The 22,629-nt window shown below is 36.0% G+C and overlaps 1 protein-coding gene across 2 annotated transcripts in view; it reads left to right on the top strand.

Annotated features, from left to right (window-relative positions):
- Positions 1–22,629, top strand: part of NUP153 (nucleoporin 153) — a 73,433-nt gene that overhangs the window by 26,297 nt on the left and 24,507 nt on the right. For both annotated transcript variants that reach the window (XM_028107349.2, XM_028107350.2), the window contains exons 6-14: positions 5,045–5,161; positions 5,255–5,299; positions 5,410–5,466; positions 7,679–7,825; positions 11,237–11,289; positions 11,543–11,669; positions 19,202–19,339; positions 20,109–20,207; positions 21,204–21,294. In XM_028107349.2, coding sequence (XP_027963150.1) covers positions 5,045–5,161; positions 5,255–5,299; positions 5,410–5,466; positions 7,679–7,825; positions 11,237–11,289; positions 11,543–11,669; positions 19,202–19,339; positions 20,109–20,207; positions 21,204–21,294 — 874 coding nt within the window. The remainder of the gene's footprint in view (positions 1–5,044; positions 5,162–5,254; positions 5,300–5,409; positions 5,467–7,678; positions 7,826–11,236; positions 11,290–11,542; positions 11,670–19,201; positions 19,340–20,108; positions 20,208–21,203; positions 21,295–22,629) is intronic.

Genomic DNA, 22,629 nt, shown 5'->3' with positions numbered 1-22,629 from the left:
CTCAACCAGCTGAATTACCCAGGTTCCCTTTGCCCATTTTTTAATAGGGTTGTTTTTTTTACTAATGAGTTTTGAGAGAGTATGTTATTCCTTTATTAAGTCCTTTATTAGGTATATGTTGTGCAAACCTCTTCTCCCATTCCCTGGCTTAAGGCTTTTGAAGAGAAGTTTTTTACTTTTGTTGGCATTCAGTATGTTTTATTTTTCCTTATATGGTTCGTGCTTTTGGTGTAGTATGACATATTTGCCTAAGCTAGGGTCACAGACTTCTATGTTTTCTAGAGGCTTTATAGTTTTAGGTTTTAATTTAGTCTTGTGATCTGTTGTGTTTTAATTTTTTTTTTAAGATTTTATTTATTTATTTGACAGAGACACAGTGAGAGAGGGAACACAAGCAGGGGGAGTGGGAGAGGGAGAAGCAGGCTTCCTGCTGAGCAGGGAGCCCGATGCGGGGCTCAATCCCAGGACCCTGGGATCATGACCTGAGCCCAAGGCAGACGCTTAACGACTGAGCCACATCCAGGCGCCCCTGTTTTGTGTTAATTTTTATGTATCATGTCATGAGGTAGGGATCAAGATTTTTTTTTTTTAACATAAGGGGTGTCCAATTTTTCTAGTACCGAGAAAGTTTATACATTCTACATTGCTTTGCCTTTGCATCTTTGTTTGAAAATCACTTGACCATATATGTGGCTTGACTTTTTATTATTCATTAATATGAATATGGCTTGACTATTACAAATGATACATTTATGGCAGATGGCATTATTATCTTGACTTTTTATTATTTTCTATTTCTGTGTATCCTTTCGCGAACTCTAAGCTCTCTTGATTACTATAGCTTCACAGTAATCTTGAAATCACGAATGTGAGTCCTCCAACTTGGTTCCTTTACAAGTTTGTTTTGGCTTTCCTAGATCTTTTGCTTTTTCATAATTTTAGAATCACATTACCAGTTTCTGCAATTTACTGGAATTTTGATTAGGATTGCATTGGGTATAAAGATGAATTTTGGGGAGAATATACATCTTAATAAACTTGAATCTCCCAATTCTTGAACACAGCATGGCTCTCCATTTATTTGTCTTTTTGAAATTTCTTTTATCAGTGTTTTGTAGTATTCATCACACAGAGCTTGCACATATTTTGTTAGATTTATACCTAAGTATTTCATGTTATTTGATACTAGCTAAGATACAATAGCCCAAATAGTCTATTCAGTAAATTGAATATGTAGTTAAGATACCTTCCAGCAAAGAAAACATCAGGCTCAGATAACTTCATTGGTGAATTCTACCAAACATTTAAGAAAGAATACCAATTCTTCACAAACTTTTCCATATAATGGGAGGGTACTCTTCCCATTGTATTTATGAGGCCAACATTACCCTGATACTGAAACCAGACAGAGGCATTACAAGAAAGCCACAGACCAGTATTTCTAATGAATTACAGACCCAAACCTTCTCTGCAGATATTTGCAAATTGAATCTAGCATATATAAAAAGGATACTATTTCATGATCAAGTAGGGTTTATCCCAGGAATGCAAGGTTGGCTCAACATTTGAAAATTAATGTGATCTACCATGTAAACAAACTAAAGAGTAAAAAGCACATGAACATCTCCACAGATGCATAAAGCACGTTTGACAAGATTTAGTGTCCGTGCGTGATAAAAATTTTCTGTAGCCCAAGGAATAAATGGGGATCTCCTCAGCCTGTTAAATGGTATCTATAGAAGATCTTCAGCTAGTGCCATACTAATGGTGAAAGATTGAATACTCTCCTCAGGTCAGGAAGAGAACAAGGATGTCTGCTCGCGCTGCTACTGTGTAATGCTATACTGCAGGTCCTAGCCATCAAGAAAGAAATGAAAGGCATAGACATTGTGCTTATCTGTGTAGGAAAAAAAGCCTAAGAAATACAAAAAAAAAAAAAAGTTATCAGAACTTGTGAGTTTAGCAAGATCACAGGATACAAGGTCAATATACAAAATCAGTTGTATTTGCATATGTATTAGCAAAGAACAAGTAGAAATTGATAACTTTAAAAAATAAATTCAAGGTGAATTCCACCATTCTATGTTTTACCTTAAAAGAGTTTTTTGAAGCTCATAAAAATTGTTTTGTTGTGTATGTTATTGTGCTTTTACAGATTTTGACAGTTTAAAGATGGAGAAGTAATTATACTTACAGTATGTGGGCTTTGGGGAGGGGAGTCTGTGGGAAGACGATAGTCCGTAACAAACAGCAAGGACATAGAAACAAGTATATTTTAAGATTTTGTCTTGTTTTTAGTTTCTTTCCTAATTAGAGGATGATTTCATGTATATAGTTAACAGTAATTAGGAGTTTTATTTCTGAAAGTGTTCATGAAGGGCAATATTTTGTTATTTCAGAAAGTGTTAACTGGATGTTGAAGTTACACAGGGAGCTTTTTCTAGAGCTTAAACTGGATATTACTCCTTTAAACATTTTTTTAAAGTTAAAATAATAGTTAAGCATGTTAGTAGAAGATAAGGTGATGCAAGCCTATGATTCATAGAATAGTCCAAGTCAGAGTATATTCTTGCTATTTCTTCCTTTCTTTCTTACATTGAATCTTATACTTTTTAATGCTAAGTCATGACATACCCTTAAAATCCTCCTCAGCACAGGCTTCTAAATGTTTTATCATTGACATTTGGGATGAATCTATTACTCCTTTCCTAGAGTGTTAGAGCTGGGAGATAAAATAAAGATTCTCTAATTCAGTTCCATTTTATTGATTAGTGAATTGAGGCCCTGAGTGGCCAGTAGCCAGTAGAATCCAGTGACAGAACAGACTATCGTATTTTCCTAGAGGGTTTTAATGTTGCCTCATGTTTGCCAAAGCTTTTGGCCTCAATAGCAATCCTTAATGGGCATCAAGTTCTTAGTAAAACTAATGGAGAATATTGTAGCTACTCTGAAAATGTCATCAATGTTTGGTATCAGAGAAACATTATTTATAAAGTAGTTATTATGGTTCAATTTTTCAGACATTATGAGCTATTTGTAGAAACTGGGTTGTTTCGATTGTGATAATATCTTTATATATATCAAGCATTGCCAAATTGTTTTGTGGTAGTCGCTTGGTTATTGGATTGTTGTAATGCACTCTTGAGAAAAGAAAGTGTTTTAATTGGAATTTGTAAGCATTGCTTGCATATTAAAGGGTGCTTAACTATTCTTTATAAGGTGTTATCCTTAACTCCAATTTTAAGAAAGTTAAAGGTCATGAAGAAATAGCCTGAGTGTTTAAAATTTTTCTTATGTCAATATTTGAGAAATGAGTTAGTTTAAAAATTTAAATTTCCGCTTTCTGCCTGTGGACGCCGCCGAGTAAGCATCGTTAAAGTCTTCCCTCCCACTGCCTGCCGTCATGTCTAAGTCAGAGTCTCCCAAAGAGCCTGAACAGCTGCAGAAGCTCTTCATCGGAGGTTTGAGCTTTGAAACAACCGATGAGAGTCTGAGGAGCCATTTTGAGCAATGGGGAATGCTTATGGACTGTGTGGTAATGAGAGATCCAAACACCAAGTGCTCCAGAGGCTTTGGGTTTGTCACGTATGCCACGGTGGAGGAGGTGGATGCAGCTGTGAATGCAGGGCTACACAAGGTGGATGGAAGAGTTGTGGAACCAAAGAGGGCATCTCAGGGAAGATTCTCAAAGACCTGATGCCCACTTAACTGTGAAAAAGATTTTTATTTTTGTTGGTGGCATTAAAGAAGACACTGAAGAACATCATCTAAGAGATTATTTTGAACAGTATGGGAAAATTGAAGTGATCGAGATCATGACTGACCAAGGCAGTGGCAAAAAGAGAGGTTTTGCTTTTGTAACATTTGATGACCATGACTCTGTAGACGAGATTGTCATTCAAAAATACCATACTGTGAATGGCCACAGCTGTGAAGTAAGGGAAGCCCTATCTAAGCAAGAGAAGGCTAGTGCTTCATCCAGCCAAAGAGGTCGAAGTGGTTCTGGAAACTTGGTGGTGGTCGTGGAGGTGGTTTTGGTGGGAATGACAACTTTGGTCGTGGAGGGAACTTCAGTGGTCGAGGTGGCCTTGGTGGCAGTCGAGGTGGTGGTGGACATGGTGGCCGTGGGGATGGCTGTGACGGACTTGGTCGTGATGGAAGCAGCTTCGGAGGTGGCGGAAGCTATAATGGTTTTGGCAGTTACAACAGTCAGTCCTCAAATTTTGGGCCCATGAAAGGAAATTTTGGAGGCAGAAGCTCTGGTCCCTATGGTGGTGGAGGCCAATACTTTGCCAAACCACGAAACCAAGGTGGCTGTGGTGATTCCAGCAGCAGCAGTAGCTATGGCAGTGGCAGAAGGTTTTAATTACTGCCAGGAAACAAAGTTTAGCAGGAGAGGAGAGCCAGAGGAGGGATGGGGAAGCTACAGGTTACAAGAGATTTGTGAAGTCAGCCAAGCACAGTGGTGGCAGGGCCTAGCTGCTACAAAGAAGACCTGTTTTAGGGGCGCCTGGGTGGCTTAGTCATTAAGCCTCTGCCCTTGACTCAGGTCATGATCCCAGGGCTCTGGGATCGAGCTCCGCTCCACAGGAAGCCTGCTGCTCCCTCTCCCACTCTCCCTGCTTGTGTTCCCTCTCTCGCTGTGTCTCTCTCTGTCAAATAAATAAAATCTTTAAAAATAAATAAATATCAGGGATAAATGGCTCAAGGTAATGCCAAAACTTTATACCAGTGATCTCACTTTACCCATTTAACATAGCTGCAGATGTGTAGCATGATGTGTGCTATCCTGTTTGTTTCTGATTGTAAAAGTAAAGGTATAAAGAAAAAAAGTTGAACTTAATGCTTAATTGGCTTTTCAGTAAGGGTATAAAGAAAAAAAGTTGAACTTAATGCTTAATGACACCACCTAGAGATAATTGCTATTACCACATTAATCCTATTTCTCTTTGGATATCCATTTTGTTTTCTAAATTTTTTCATTTCCTGAAATATGTGCTTTAGAGTTACCATCCAAAAAAATCATACAGTGTTTTCTTTATAGGCACCAGTCAAAAGACAGATGAAAGCTAAGCAGCTCAATGCACAATCCTATGGTGTGACCAGTTCAACAGCTCGGCGAATATTGCAGTCATTAGAGAAGATGTCAAGCCCTCTAGCGGTAAATTTTTAGAATCACAATTAGATGCGTATGTGTGACAAAATTTGAGTTTCTTGAAAAATCTTAATTTTGTTACTGTTTCAATATTAACAGGATGCAAAAAGAATTCCATCTATTGTTTCTTCTCCCTTGAATTCTGTAAGTTGACTTTTAAACCTTTTTTTAGAGATATATTTTTATATATTGGTGATGAAAGTCATATTTTTCAAAATTTCCAATCTATTCTAATAATATTTTTACTTTTTTAGCCTCTGGATAGGAGTGGAATAGATACCACTGCAGACTTTCAGACCAAAAGGGAAAGGGTAAAACTTTTGCATTTTATTAAAGTTTCCGCAGTTTTGTTGTATTTATTTTTAAATTAGTAAATGAACAAATTGAATTTGATAGTCATTAGGGAACATGTTTGAAAGATAAGATTGTTTTACTTGGACATTGTAGCTTCTTATGAGGGCCTGCCTTAGCACAGTGCTGTAAGTGCAGTAAATGCTCAGTCAATATTTTTTGGTTATTTGGCATTTCCGTCTTCAGCATCTTGGTAGTCAGTGAGTAACTCTTACCTTCCGTTAAAAGTAGGAGTAAACAGTGCTTGAAGTGCTTTGTAATTGTAGAAGTTCAGTGAACTAAAACCCTCACTGAACATTGTAAACTTTACTCATTTAACAAACATGTCAAATCCATTGTGTGTAATAGAATTTCAAATTGCTAGATCTTTCATTAGTCAGCCAAAACACTGTTCCAAGGTATGGGAACTAGTACAAAATATAAGTTATAGTATCTTGATAACACTTTTAGTGTGTTCTATTTGGTTAAAATTAGCTCTGGAGGTTACTGTGGGAACAATAAAATGCTTGATAGAGTTAAAGAGGTCTATTTTTTGTTAGTTATACTTGTGGTTAGTTAAGTGTCCTTCAGGGAAGCAGATTCCCAGATCCTTACTTGTGAAAGCATTTATTGCAACACCAGTTTCCCCCAGACGTAACTGACATGATCATAATTTTCTGACGTAATTGTATGTGAGATATTGGTAAATTATAATTATTTTTACTGAAATTTTGCAGAAGGCTAATACTGAGGGGTTTTGGGCAGATAGTGTTGCTTTACAATTTTTAAAATTACCTAGATGTTTGTAATCAGGCAAGAGGGAATCTGTTATTAGCCACTGTGATGGGATTAATTTATGGCATTAGTTGCTTTTCTCAAACTCCTGTTTTATATTAGATTGTTTAAAAAGAAGTAAATGTACAAAAAAAGAGAGAAGTAAATGTAAAAAGCTGTGCCATAATACAAGTTCTCATTGATTAAAGTTTTATTAAAGGTTGAGTATAGTATCAATAGAATTTTATTAATGGGTGTTAGGCTATATAAAGGCCAGAATACAATATTGTAGTTCATGTTTCACAGATGTTATCAGAACAGTCTACAAAATAGACTCTCATTGAGTTGTAAGATCACAGTTGTGATGGAGGGGTTAGGGAAGAGCTAGTACACAGAGGCTCTGCCTTGGAAACCAGTGTTGTTCACAGCTGCTGCAGAGTGAAAGGACTGTATTCACAGTGTTACGGTCTTTGGACAGAGTAGAAGTTCTTGGCTTTATAGTCCTCTTACACCAACAGAACTTTTACTGTGTTTCCTTGTTGCAAAAGACTGTTGACAAAACACTTGTGTGCTTAGATAATAATGCCAGTTTATTTTAGGATTTGGAATTCTTTTTTTCTCCTTTAAATTTTTTCTTGTTATGTTAATCACCATACATTACATCATTAGTTTTTGATGTAGTGTTCCATGATTCATTGTTTGTGCATAACACCCAGTGCTCTATGCAGAATGTGCCCTCTTTAATACCCATCACCAGGTTAACCCATCCCCCCACCCCGCTCCCCTCTAGAACCCTCAGTTTGTTTTTCAGAGTCCATCATCTCTCATGGTTTGTCTCCCCCTCCGATTTACCCCCCTAAAATTTGGAATTCTTAACAGAGTTTTACTGTTAATTAACAGACTTTTGCCTTAGTTTTTAAATAACAATAGAGGAAAATTAACTTGGAGAGAAGTTTGCTCATTTTTCCCAATTATTTTCATAGCTAGTTTAAAAATAATCTTATTTCCAGTTGAAGGATATCTAAAAAGTAATTTGGGGAAAATGTGGCAAAATCAGTTTTAGTTTCTGTATTTAAAATTCAACCTGTAAAAGCTTAGATTTGTAGAACAGTTTTGAATATAGTTTCCATTTTGTACATGTGTACATATATGTGAAAAGTCATTCAGTCTAGAATAAAATAGTCTATGAAACCATTTGGAAGTTTATATATAGGTTTATAAATATATGATTTATTTGATTCTATTACTATTCTATTACTATCAGTTTTTCCTTTTAGTATTTGAGCTCTCTGCGTATTTCTCTAAGAAGTATTCATGGTCTCTAGGTGACATTAACTATTGCCAAATAATTTTTAGATATGTGTCACTGATACATATATGAAAATAAAGGTTTGTTTTTGATTTCTGATTACCTATAAGGTGGACTCTCAGTATCCCCCTGTTCAGAGACTCATGACCCCAAAGCCAGTTTCCATAGCAGCAAATCGAACTGTTTATTTTAAACCATCTCTGACCCCGTCTGGTGAATTAAGGAAGACCAATCAAAGAATAGATAAAAAGCACAGTGTGAGTATGTGTTTATTTTCACTCGTCTTTGAATATTAATTAAAATGAGTAAGAATAAATAAGATGCAAGTACTCTACTATTCCAGTCTAACAACTAGATAATGCATAAAGTTTGTGTTAGTGATTACAAATTGGTATGCCTTTCAAATGGCTAGTACCTTGATCAAATCCTAAATTAGTATTTACTAGTAACACTAGTATGTGCTCATGGTTTAGATTAAATAATTTTGCCAGAATTGCTTTATCTGTGTGTTTTGTTTGTATTATTGTTGAACTGTTTGAAAACAAGATGTCACATATCTGTTCATCCCTAAGTACTTTGTGCAATTCCTAAGTACTTTCTTCTATATTATCATATCTGAAGAAATTAATGTTTGTTTCTTCCTAATATTGTATAATATCTAGACCACACTCCAGTGTTCTTTATAGTTGCTTTTTTGAATCAGAATCCAAGCAAATTTCACACATTGCTTTGGTTTTGTCTTTCTAGATCGCAAGCCTTGACCTTCACCACATTGTTGTTGTTTTAAAGTAACTGCTTTATTGAGATATAATTCACATACTGTACCATTCACCTATTTGAAGAGTACAGTGGTGCAGTGGTTTTTAGTATATTCAGAGTTGTTTAGTCATCACCATAGTCAGTTTTAGAACATTGTCCTCACCATTCTCCCCACCCTCCCAAAATCTAATACCTGTGAGTAGTCACTCCTCAGCCCTTCCTCTCCAGCCCTAAGCAACCACTGATCTCTCTGGATGTGCTTATTCTGGACATTTCATATAAATGGAGTTTTAAAATATGTGGTCCTTTGTGACTGACTTATTTCACTTGGCATAATGTTTCCGAGGTTCATCCATGTCATAGTGTTCATCAGAACTTTATTCCTTTTTATGTGGCTGAATAATATTTCGTTGTTTGGATATACAAGATTTTGTTTATCCTTTCATCAGTTGAGGGACATTTGGGTTATTTTTACTTTTTGACTGTAATGAATAATACTGCTGTGAATGTTTGTGTACAGGTATTTTGTAGTCATATGTTGTTATTTTTCTGGGATTTGTACCTAAGAGCAGAATTGCTAGGCAAAATTGGTTTTTGAAGAGACCAGGATAGTTGTCTTAAAATGTCCCATGTTTGGGTTTGTTTGTTTTCTTGTGCTATTTAGCTAAAGTGTATTTTATTGTATTTATTATATTTACATAGTATCTTTACTATTTATGCTTTTACTTATATTTAATCTCGTTTGATCTTCATAACCTAATTTATTAAAAACTTTCAAACTAAAGTTGAGGGAATAGTACAGTATTTACCCATTATTCCTTGATTCACCAGTCATTAACACTTTGTCATATTTGCTTTATTTAAAATTTAAAAAATACTTTGAATATAACTTTGGACTTACAGACTTTGTAAGAGCAATTATAAGACTTCAGAGTTTACTATATTTGTTCTAACTTTACTGTGTATTTCTTAGAGATAGGGAATTCCCGTAATGTGTAATAAATGCAGAATAATTATCAAAACCAGATACTTAATATTGTACAATACTATTATCTAATGTACAGATTTTGTTTAGATGTTGCCAGTTGTCCCAGAAGAAAAAAATTCAAGATTATGTATGCATTTAGTTTTCTTTCTTTCTTTCTTTCTTTCTTTCTTTTTTTTAAGATTTTATTTATTTGAGAGACAGAGAGAGAGAGAGTGCAAGCAAGCATGAGCAGGGCAGAGGGAGAGGGACAAGCAGACTCCCGGATGAGCAGGGAGCCCAACGTGGGGCTTGATCCCAGGACCCTGGGATCATGACCTGAGACAGAGGCAGACACTTGACCTACTGAACCACTCACGTGCCCCTGCATTTAGTTTTCATGTCTCTTCATCTCCCTTAGTCTAGAACAGTTCCTTAGGGTTTTTTGTTTTTGTATTTCATAACATTGATATTTCTAAAGTAGAAATAAGTTACTGTGTAGAATGTCCTGCAATTTGGAAATGTCTAATGTTTCCTCATAATTAGATTCCAGTTAGGTCCTTTTTATTTTATTTTTTATTTTAGAGTGTGTGCAAGCACGAGGAGGGTTGGAGGAAGAGGAGAGAATCTCAAGCAGACTGTGCACTGAGTGCGGAGCCTGACATGGGGCTTGATCTCAACGACCCTGAGATCATGACCTGAGCTCAAACCAAGAGTCGGGTGCTTAACCGACTGAGCCCCCCAGGGGCCCCCCAGTTACTTACTTTGGTAATAATATCAAAGACTAGATGCTGAGCTCTTCTCAGTCTGTCGTGTCAAGAAGTACCTGCTACAATTCATCTCATTATTAGCAGTGTGATTATTAAGGTGGTAGTAGGATTTCTCCAGTGTAAAGTTACTATTTTTTTAATCTTTTGTAATTAATAAGTATCTTGTGGGTAGATGACTTCGACAGGATAAATATCCTTTTAGTAGTTAGCATTATTGGTGATTTTTGCCTAAATCTATTGTTTATAGATTGCCAAAGGGTGGTTTTCTAACTCCACCGTTGTTTCTACATTTATTAGTTGACATGCTCCTAGAGAAGTTTTTTTTCTTTTATGTACCTATCTATGTAAGTGTTTTATAAGTCAACTTTATTTCTCACATTCTATAGATTATAATTCTTTATTGGCATTATTTATTTTGATGTTCATATTGTCGCATTTGGCCTTTGAATGTCTCCTGTGACCTTGATTTTCCCTTCAGTTTTTGAACACTTAGTTGCTTTTTGATACAAAAGAATCAAGGCCCGGGGAGTGTCTGAGTGGTTCAGTCGGTTAAGCGTCCAACTCTTGGTCTTGGCTCAAGTCAGGATCTCAAGGTCGTAGGATTGAACTGTTAGCAGGGCTCTGCAATCCGAGGGCAGTCTGCTTGAGGCTCTTTCCCTCTTCCCCTCCCGTGCTCTCTCTCTCTCTCAAATAAATAAAAAATACTAAAAAAAAAAAAAAAAAAAAACAGGCTCATTCTGTAAGTTTCTGGTCCCTGCCCTGTATTTTGCTATTTTGCCAAAGAGCTGTGATACCCTTTTAATGGAGGAACTTAAATTGCAGAGAATCATTTCAGAGAGAATATCCTTATAAATTTGCTTACACCTTTAATAGGCCATAATGAGAGATGAGTAAAAGTATTTTTGTGGTTTGAAAGTATATTAATTTTGTATACTTACTACCTTTTGGTTGAAAGGGCAGTGTGCTCAGTGACCTTTTATGTCTATAATCATGCTGTAATTCAGTTACCATTCAGAAAGCAGGATATAAGTCGCAAGTTTTAGGATTCACTAACTAAAAACCCATCAAATTCCTGATTTCAAATATTAAAATGGATGGACAGAAGGGAGGTATTAAGAAAATTAAAACGAAGAAGGAGGCATGCATGTAAATTTGGTGTGCTCATCTTGCTCTAGATTGGATATGAAAAACCTGTGACACCAGGACAAACTAGAGAACAACGAGAAAGGTAATGTCTTTATAGCTAAAGCTTCTTTTATATTTCATTTGTAAAGTCTGTTTGATTTATATATGTTTTTTTGAAGATTAAGAAGGTTGAAAAACAAACTTGATGCACACAAATCTGTCTGCTTTTAAAAATCACATTCAGCTGTGTATTTCTTTTCTTGTTAGCAGTTCTAATTTTTAGGTGTTCGGTTGGTTAACCAGTTATGGACCAGAGTAATATATCATTTGTTTTAATTTTCTTTTTCTTTGCCTAGTGGCTTTTCTTACCCAAATTTCAGTATGTCTGCAGCCAATGGTTTATCTTCTGGAGTAGGTAGTGGAGGCGGCAAGATGAGACGAGAGAGAACGCGCTTTGTTGCATCCAAGCCTCCAGAGGAGGAGGTAGGGTTCTATCCTTCATATTCTTGAAGTTTGTTGAAAGCTTTGGTGTGGTGGTGGTGAGGGGAGACCCGAGGACTGGGGCCTGGGGAGACCCAGCACAAGAATGACTAATCTGCCATTGGAGCAGTCCCTTCCTGGTGTGAGTGCGTGTGCATGTATGTGTGTTTGATATCCCCTTCACTGTGACAACACAGAAAACCTAACCTAGGACCTAAAATTCCATAGGTGCCACGAAAAAGCTGTAATTCTTCATAAGAGAATTACAATTGAAATGATTTGACCTTTGGAATATTATAGTATTTGCCTGTTCAGTGGATTAACACTGTGTGTGCTCTTCTCACTTGCCATTTTCTTCATATTATTTGTGAAATTTATCAGTGTTGTGAAAGATGATTCAAGTTGTATAACTTCACTGTTACAGATTTGTCCAGTCTGAAAATTTACCACCCCGTTCCACAGGGTGCATGTGGGTTGATTCCTAATACGTGCTGAGGTGAATGTCGATGCACTTCTGCTTCGGCACAGGCAGCATGTTCTCTAGGCTTTTTCTCTGGGATGGCATTGTTGGGTTCTAGGGGATGAAACAAACGTATTAGATGTTGCCCTTTTGCTCCTGAAGGTAGTGTAAACACTTCCTTCCACATGACTGTGGGTGGATATGCTTTTTCTTTTTCCTTATGGGTACTTGATTTTTTTTTTTTTTCTTTTAAGTTTTTGCCAAGGTGAAGGGTGTGAAGTGTTAGGCCATTGAAGTTTTATTTTGCACTTCCTGTTTACAAGGGAGGGAGCCCTCTTGTGAGTTTCTTAGTCATTTGGGGTTTCTCTTCCTTTATCCATTTTTTTATTGGATTATTTCTTTCATTTGGAAGATTTCTTTTTTTTTGGAAGATTTCTGCATATATTCTGAAAATGAAAGTTTGAAAAAGATAAGGACTAATATGAAGATTGGTTAAATTAATAGGCTGCTCTATTTTCTAACTACTTTGAGTTTAATGCAGGCCTTCTTTCAGTCTTTTTACAAGTGAATTTCAGCCTAACTGGACCATTTAAGTTTTGATACATAATGCCTTCATTTGTTGTTTCTAATTAAAATTTCATTTGTTTTTTTTAGGAATTTTTAGATTTTTAAATAGGAGATCTTCTATAAATTTCTGTTGACTCTAAGTCACGTTTTGGTTGGAATTATTGTCCGAGTTAGTCTTGCTTTCCTTCTTGTCTGTTGGTATGCTTTCCAAGTTTATTTAGAGTATGCAGTCTTTTGTTTTCATTTCCTTCATCTCTCCCTTTCTTGTTGAGCAGTTTTGGAGTTGTGCCTCTCTGAAGGCACCAGAACCACGACTGCTTTAGCAGCTTGGGCTTTCTGTCCCCTTTGCCTGTCTCGTGGTAGATGACATTGTGCTGGGGGCTCGGCTCCGGTACTGGTCTAGAGGTTCTACTTGTTGCTCTCCTGCTGGAGTGTTGTGAAGGAAAGGAATGTGTTAATGTATTCTACTGTCTTGAAAGAAAAAGTCTTGAATGCCATTAATGATACAGTAGAGGAAATTTTGGTAGCTTTCTTAGCAAACCGATTTTCTTTTATTGAAATTCTTTATGTAGACTTGATTAAATTACCTTTAAGGAATGGGTTGTCTTGCTTTGTATACATAAGGAAATTAGTACCTGAGTAATATAGTTCATTATATAGCCTGCTTTTTAGATGAGCTTTTATATTTCTCAGTAAAATTTGTGTCTCTAGCTTTTTAAAGTTTATCCCTATGTGAGGAAAACATCTTGGTTTGGTGTTTGTCAGATAACAGATTTGTGAATTTTGCTTATTTCCCTTCAGTTTCGACTTTTAAGAATATATTCCTAAGATCTTTAGCTCAAGTTCAGGTTGCTATCTGTAGCTCAGTTTTGGCTGTCTTACAGATATGTGTTTATGTGACTTTGCTATATCAAGACATTGGGAGGGGGGTGAAAATTTATTGATTTACTTTTGCTCTTACTACTTGGCATACTGTGAGGAGCTTTATGAAAGTCTAACTTTCCAGACCTCTTTATCACTTCCTCCCTTCTCTGGACCCCCTCTCCATTCTGGCCAACTGCCAACTGCCAACTTTGCATCCCAGGATGCCTCACCCAACTCCTGTCCCTAGTTCTGTTCCACACTGGAGTTAGAGTCTCCACGTTTCTGAGGAAAGAGGTACCAATGGGTGGCTGCCCCAAATTTCTGCCTACCCTGTGTTTTTTTAATCTTGGTAGAAGAGGTTTTGGGTAGATGCTTTTTCTTATTTATTTTGTATTAAGTGCTGTTTTTGTTTCTGATAACAAATATGTTTAGACCACTGGTTGTTCTTAATTCAGTTATAGATAATGGGAACTTTTGATAACGGCTGGAATATTCATTTTTGTTGGTATTTTAATGGGCTTTTGGGATAGGTCAAATGGAAGAAATTTTATTTTTAATGGAGTGTAAATGCATTGTGCTAATTTCAAGTACTCTTGTTATGTAGCAGAGATTATATTTTGGTATATATTTAGTATATATTGTGGTATATTTTGAGTCACTTAAACATTCAGGTTAACAACTTTATATTGTAAATAACCCATTTTGCATTATGAGATAGAAGAATGGTTTAGCTCTCATTTCTTGTCAGATCTCAGAATTTGTAAGGATTGTGTGTTAGTCGCTAAACATTTGGCATTTTGCCTCTACTATGGTACCAGTTTGGTTTTGATAATGAAAAAGCTTATGATACAGAACAGATGAGTATATAATATGACTGACTTGGGGAGATTTAATTGCTTGATATTGTCATGTCAGGTACAGGCCTGCTACTTACTAGCTGTGAGTGATGTTAGTCAAATTAATTCCTTCGTACCGTAGCTTACCTGTAAAATGATGATAAGAAGAATAGATTGAGCTTGTGTCTTTGGGATGCCTGCCATTTAATGGCTGTATGATCTTAGACCATATATCTCCCTGCCTTAGCTTCCTCACCTATAACAGTAGTGTCTTCCTCATGTGAGATAACCCATGTAGAGATAACAAAGGTTATATATAGTAAGTCACATATTTGGTGATTGTTGTGCTCAACTTGAAGTACCTGGAAGCATCCAATTATAATTTTTAACTTTCTCATAGATTTGTGGGACCCACTTCTGATCAACTAAGTCGAAATTTTGGTGAATAGGTTTCACATTTAGAATTGGCTCAAGGTCAGTTGATACAAAGAACCAGTATGGCCAAGTCTGTGGCATAATGAGTTGGCATAAGGAAGATACAGGTTATTCCGTTGATGTGCCCAGGTGTTGTAAGGGTCTAAAGGGAAGAAAAGTAAGACTGAGGATTGGCGGTCAGATGAAACTTCCCTATGGAAAGAGCCAGTGCATTTTTGTTCGCTTCCTCTCCCCTCCCCCAAATTTGACTAGGATAAGTTTCAAACCTGTATTGAAATACTGAAGGAATTGTGCAATGAACACACATATACCTAACACTTAGATTCTAATATTTTGTTATATTTGCTTTATCAAGTGTATATCCTACTTTTTGGGTGCATTTCCCAAAGTAAGTTGAAGACATTTATATACTCTATATACTTCACCCCCAAATATTTCAGCATACATAGCACAAACCAAAGTCAAATATTTGTTGTTTTACATGTAAAATGTAAAATTCTTAGGTGTACCATTTAATGAATTTTACAAATGGTTACACCTGTGTAACCCAGACCCTCTTCAAAGTGTCAGACATTTCTGTTGCTCTAGAAAGTTCACTCATGCTCCTTCCCAGTCAGTACTCATCACCTCCTAGTTCAGAGGCATTCACTATTCTCATTTTTCTGTCCTGTATTGGTGTAGCTTGTTCTGGAACTTATCAGTACAGTTGTCCAGTATGTGTGTTCTTTTGTGCCTGGCTGTTATGAATAAAGCTGCTATGAACATTATTGTAGCGCTTTGTAGACATGTGTTTATTTCTCTTGGGGTAAATAGCCTGAAAATGGAGGAGCTAGGTTGTATGATATGTGTTTAACTTTTTTTTAAAAGATTTATCTGTCTATCTATCTATCTATCTATCTATCTATCTATCTATCTATTTATTTATTTATTTAAGTAATCTCTGCACTCAGCGTGGAGCTTGAACTCATGATCAAGAGTTGCATGCTTTTTCAACTGAGCCAGCCAGGCCCCCCCCCCCCATATGTGTTTAACTTGAAAGGAAACTGCCAAACTATTTTCCAAAATGAATGTAGTGTTTTACACTCATCAACAGTATATGAGCATTTCTTTCACTCTTCATCCTTATTAATAGTTGTCATCTTTTTAATTTTATCCTTTCTGCTTTGTATATGGTGCTATTTCATTATAATTTTAATTTGCATTTCCCTGATAACAGTAATGTTGTGTTCTTGAATATATGCTTATGGGCTGTGTGCTTACTACCTCCTTTTTGAGGTATCCTTCAAGTCTTACACCCTTTTAAAAATTGGGTTTTCAAAAATAAATAAATAAATAAAAATTGGGTTTTCTTACTGAGTTGTAGGAGTTCTTTATAAATTTTGGATCCAAGTACTTTGTCAGATACATGTCTTATAAGTATTTTCTCTCAGTCTGGCTTGCATATTCATTTTTAAACAGTATCTTTTGATCAGCAGATGTCCTAGATGAAGTTTGAATTTACCTTTTCTTTTTAAAGATTTTATTTATTTATTTACCAGCGAGATGGAGCCAGAGAGCACAAGCAGAGGGAATGGCAGAGGGAGAGGGAGAAGCAGGCTCCCCACTGAGCAGGGAGCCAGATACAGGGCTCAATCCCAGGACCCTGGGATCATGAACTGAGCCAGAGGCAGATGCTTCACCATCTGAGCCACCCAGGCACCCCTGAATTTATCTTTTTTAAAAAATTATTTTATTTTTTAAAGATTTTATTTTTAAGCAATCTCTGCCTCCAATGTGGGGCTTGAATTTACAACCCCGAGATCAGGAGCCCATGCTCTTCCCACTGAGCAAACCAGGCGCCCCATTTGTTTTCAGTTATTTTTACTGTTCTTTCTGTCCTAAGAAACCTTTGTCTATCCCCAGGCCGCAAAGTAATTCTACGTTTTCTTCTAGAAGATTTATAGTAGTGTTTCATGTATCTTTCTGATTTCCTTTTTGATTTCTTATGTGATCTGTGGATTATTTAGAACTGTGTTTAGTTGTGATATTAATGTTTTGAAATGTATTGAGACTTGTTTTGTAGCCCAGCATATGGTCTGCCTGATGAATCTTAAAGCCTGTATTTTACGGTTTTCGGGTATAGTGTAATATAAGGTGTCAGATGACTGATAGTATTTCTTAGATCTTTTGTCTTTGCTGACTGTTTTTTCAGGGTGTGGGGTGTGTCTGTTTAGTCTATTAAGTTGAGAAGTAGGAGTTAAAATTGTCCACTTTCATTTGGTGAACTTGTCTTTTCCCTTTATGTCAGTTTTTGCTTTACATATTTTAAAGCCCTCATTAAAGCGTATGCCTTTCACATCATGGTTCCTCAGTTGCCTCTTTTAAATTACTAAATGTTCTTCTTTTAAAAAAGTCTCTGGAAGTATTCTTTGTCTTGAAAATCTATATCTGGTATTACTATAGCCTGCCACTCTGTTGGTAGAATAAACCTTCTTAGGCTTACGAATTGCAGGTTGTATCTTTTCCCATCCATTGGCTTTTAACCTGTATCTTTTTAAGTGAGTTTCTTGTAGACTATATATGGATGAGTCTTGCCTTCTATTTTTTGCCTTTTTTTTTTTTTTTAAAGATTTTATTTATTTATTTGACAGAGATACAGCGAGAGCAGGAACACAAGCAGGGGGAGTGGGAGAAGGAGAAGCAGGCTTCCCGCCGAGCAGGGAGCCCGATGTGGGACTCGATCCCAGGACCCTGGGATCATGACCTGAGCCAAAGGCAGATGCTTAACGACTGAGCCACCCAGGCGCCCTATTTTTTGCTTTTTAATTGGAATATTTATAATTAATGTAATTATTTATATAGTTGGATTAGGTCTCCATTTTCCTCTTGTTTTCTGGTTTTCCCATTTGTTTTTTGTTTCTTTTGTTCCTTTTGAAAGTTGTCTTTTTGTTAATTGAATATTTGTTAGAACTACGTTTTAATTATTTGGTCTTTATCTCTACCTCTTCATGTTACTTAGTGGTTCCTCTTGGGATTATGATATGTGTCCTTAAGTTTCACATTCTACTTTGTGTTCATATTATACCACTACCTGTAAAGTTGAAGACTCTTGCAACTTTATAGTTTGATTTACCTTGGTATTTTAGATTATACTTGTCATTTGTATTAAAATTAGATAGGCTATAAAAAATTATATAGCATATAATTTTCGCTTTATACAGTTGTATGTATTTTTAAGAAATTAAGAGGAATGAAAGTGTTTTGTGTTCATTTCTTCCAGAAACTTGAGTTCCATTTGGTATCATATCCCTTCACCCTGGAGAACTTGTAGAGCAGGTTTTATGGCAACAGATAGTCTTAGTTTTCTTTTATCTGAAAGCATCTTTATTTTTCCTTTGGGGAGAGGGCTTGACTTTACAGAGGTGTGATTGATGTACCATGAACGACACCCATTTGAAATACTCAGTTTTAGCTGGCGGGGAACTTACCTGAAGTGCCACTCTCTCCCACTTGTGGGCGGAATCTGGAGCTCTTCAGTCTAAGTTGGCTGCTTGTTGTCTGCCTTACACAGGAGCAGCTTACACGTCTGCTAGAAATTTGGACAGTTTACATGCAGATTTATATGCTCCTCATTCCTGCATTTCCCCCTCATTTTCTAGCTGCTGTGGTCACTTAGTCCGTCCTCTGATTCCTCCATGAACAGATTTGCCATTTTCTCTCAGAATTTCAACTAGCAGGGGCACCAACTCACAGAGTACAGGAAACTCACTCAGTGCCCCTTTCTTCTTCTAAGCGTTTTTTATCTCTGCAGTTCCTGCTTACTTCTGGTTGCTCTCCAGTGTTTTCAGATGGTTGTCTCTTTCTCTTCTGTTCAGAGTTTATAATTGTTATCTGTCAGGTCATTGGTCAGGTAACAAACTATTCCATTAGTAGAAGTGGAAGTCTCTTTGTTTGCCCTTAACCTGGTTTGAGACTTGGGGTGGTCTTTGCTATATTGGAATAAAAAAACCAAGGCATTTCACCAAACTCACCAGTACTGATGTTTATTAAATGCTTGTTCTGTATGCCGAGCCCATATATAACTTTATGTTTTATATTAATACTACAACTATGGTGTGCTTTTTTTTTTTTTTTTCTTTTTCTCATTTTCAGCCGTAGAAACTGGTACTGAGGGCAGTTAGGTTCACCAAGCCACCGTGTCTGGTGAGAAAGCTGGGTTTCAGATCTTTTCAATTCTTTTGATTCAAGAGCCCACACTGTTAACACAGTATGGTGTTACCTTTGCCCTGTCCTTAGTTTACCTGTAACTGTAGCAGTTCTTCCTGAAAATCAGTAGGGATAGAACAGTAACATGAAAGATGAAATCTATCATTATGAAACATGTTGTGTTTTAGGAAATGGAAGTACCAGTATTGCCGAAAATCTCTCTACCCATCACCAGTTCTTCACTGCCTACCTTCAATTTTAGTTCCTCTGTGATCACAACGTCCTCTCCATCACCCATTAGTCCTTCGCAATCATTAACAAACAAGGTACAGAACCGTTGTACAAATAGAGGTGATTTTTGTTCTTTATTTTAAGAAATCTAATACTCTGTTGAAAGCAGTGATAAGTTCCCACTCTGGAAATTAATAACTCAGAATAAGAAGAGAAAAAATTGAAACGGTGTTTTGCTTTTTTAAATGTACATTATAAATGGATACATTATAATGGCGTGCTCTTTAATTCTGATTCCGTGCCTTAGAGACTAATGATTTTAAGTTTGTTTCCAAACATTGTTTCTGATTAAGATGCTTTTTTTTTTTTTTGGTGAGAATGGGGTTATTGTTTTTATTTCTCAGGTAGGATTAACTGCTCCTGTTTTATGCTTTCACCCTGGCTTTTACTTTTTCTGAATGTATTCTTATAGATGGTATTTTTCTCCTTTAGACAGATACTCACCTCTGAGATAGAGTACACTCCTCTCCCAATGAGAAGCCAGATTTTATGGCAGTTTACAGTTTATTTTTCAGAAGTTTACAATTTAGCAATTAATCTTTATTTTTATTTATTTTTAAAGATTTTTATTTTTAAGTAATCTCTACGCCCAACGTGGGCCTGGAACTTAGAACCCCAAGATCAAGAGTCATTATGCTCAACTGACTGAGCCAGCCAGGCACCCCTTAACAAGTGATTTTTAAATCTAAAAGGAAATTGTGTTTGGCTTCTTTGAAATGATTAATTTGCTTAAATTAAGGTCTATTTTATTGTCAATTTCTTTCTCTAAAAAGTTTTTTATATTTTAATAATTTGGAAAACCAGGTACAAATGACCTCTCCAAACAGCACTGGCAGCCCCATGTTTCGATTTTCATCTCCAATTGTAAAATCTACTGAGGCAGATGTACTACCTCCATCATCTGTAAGTAGCAAGCAAGGAATGTTTCAGATTTATTTTTTATCAAAACCAAGATGCCATTGGTGGTAAGAAATAGCATTGTTTTTCTTTCAACTTAAAAAAATTTCAGTGTACAGAAAACTGGAATGAGTGAACAACACCTGTTTATTTTCCAGTACCTGTATATACATATAAGCATATATATTTCCTCATGACCATTTGAAAGTTAAGATACCTTACATCCATATGATACCCTTACATCCATATGTTCCCTAAGAAAAAGGACATTCCTCTGCATACCTGCAGTATAGTTATCATATCCATGAAATTTAACATGATATAATAATAATGTAGGCCATATTCAGATTTCCCCTTTGCCCTAGACTGTCCTTTAATACTATTTTGTTTCTCTTGGGCCTACATCCAATTAAGATCAAGACCTAATCATCTAAATGGCATTGCATTTGGTTAACATGTTTCTTGAATTGCTTTTAATCTGGAGAAGTTTTAGTTTTTATACCTCAGAGTATGTATTTGTTTCTTTTAAGTTAAATATTTTGGGGAGAATAAGGTTAATGTTCAGGTTATCCCATGCATCTTTGGCATGTATATCAGTTTTACATGTTGCCTTTTCTTTTTCATTGTGCTCTTGTTTTCTGTCACAGATGGATATTCCAGATCATTTTGTAATTTCCCTCCCGCATGCCTGAAACCTGCCCATTGTCCATAAAGTCTCATACTTTTTATTAGAAAATGGTATTTAGAAATCCAGAAATGAGCTTTAGGGGCACGTAATTTTATGTACTGATTGGAATGAAAAAATGCCTAAGAAATGTAAAATGCTGTTTGATAGGACATACCATTCATTCTAAGAAGCATCAGTTTTAGAGATTATAAAATATGAAAACCTGGAATACATGAAATTCAGTGTATTTTTTTTTACTTGGAATAGGAAAAAGCTATTTGATATTCATTTAAAACTAAATAGACTCTTAAAGGATACATTTTTTTTCTTTACAGATTGGATTTACATTCAGTGTGCCTGTTGCAAAAACAGCAGAACTTTCTGGCTGTAGTAGTATTTCAGAACCAATTACAAGTAGTAGTTCAGGTAAGTGAAAATTTCTCACAAGTTTTTACATAAAAATAGTTGCATTACATTAGATTAGTATTTCACATTCTTTAATCTTTAGCAATTCTTGTAAATGCTCTTATTTGAATGAAATTAGCTCTAAAAAGCAAATAGGAGCTAATATAAATCCTTGACAGTATTTTTAGTCTCTCTTCTCAGAAGTACTTAGCTCACTAAATGGAAATGTTACAATTTCATTATGACAGGGATAGTCATGGCAGCACATATATCCGTCATCTTTGTTTAATTAAAATAAAGTGAGCTTGTTATAAATGAAATCTCATAAGAAATTGAAGGGTTGTCTACATTGTTATTGAGGTGAAGTTATAATTGCTGTGGACTCCATCTCTAGGTTTAGTGTTCAGTTCACAAACATTTTTATGTGTAAGGGTTATGCTGGCCTCTGCCGATAGTGATACATAATTTCTGAACTCAAGGAATGGGTGTAATTGAGGGAAAGAAAGGAGTCATCAGATAATTAAATCCTAGCATTTTGTTCTGATAGTGGTGGTTTTCTTTCAAGTGTTTTTTGTTTAGGAAGTGGAGAATCATCTGGGCTAAGTTACTCAGGTCAGGAATTTTTGAGCAAGGGCATTTTACTCAAAAGATAAACAGCAAATGCAAGGGTACAGGAATTAGAGAAAAAAGCATGATATTCTTTGAGATCTGTAGGTAATTTGTCATGAAGTTAAAAAGTAGCTTTAAATTCTAAAAATTCTTGAATGTTGCACTAAAGAATTGGATTTTAATCTGAATGTAGTAGGAAGACATTGAGTGATTTTAAATGGGGTGACCTGGGTATCATGGATTGACAGCAGTGTCTATTGAGGTGTGGGGGGTGTGGGTGGGAGTGGGGTTTTATAGGCTGAGATATCAGTTAAGTTCTTTTGCCCTATCCAGAAGTGTCTGACTATTTCAGTTTTGTGGGTTTTTGTTTTGTTTTGTTTTGTTTTTTCAATCTCAGTTTTGGAATTAACAAAACAAAACACTACAACCCACTCCCCCCGCCCCCCAAAAAGCTAGAACCTCCCTCAAAGGATAGAATAAAAAACAACAACAAAAACCAAAGAGCTAGGACCTAGAAGCTAGATGTTCTAGCTTTGGTTGAGCCAGAAGATAAGAGCATAGATTATGAGAGTGGCACAAAATAAGAATTTGGTATGTTTGTAGTGCTGTTTTTTATTGATTAAAACAGCCTTATGTAAGAGAAAGAAGTAACAAGCACATTTCAGGTGTACTTTTTATCACAAGATTTTTTTTTTCTTTAATGTTACTATGAATTCATAGAGGAATAAGCTTTTGCCAATTACCATT

Source organism: Eumetopias jubatus, unplaced genomic scaffold, assembly GCF_037043125.1.
Source record: "Eumetopias jubatus isolate StellerSeaLion01/CBP00866 unplaced genomic scaffold, mEumJub1_p1.0 scaffold_6, whole genome shotgun sequence".
Classification (NCBI taxonomy): Eukaryota; Metazoa; Chordata; class Mammalia; order Carnivora; family Otariidae; genus Eumetopias; species Eumetopias jubatus.
The sequence above is the reverse complement of the archived record's forward strand: the minus strand, read 5'-3'. Positions and strand labels throughout refer to the sequence as shown.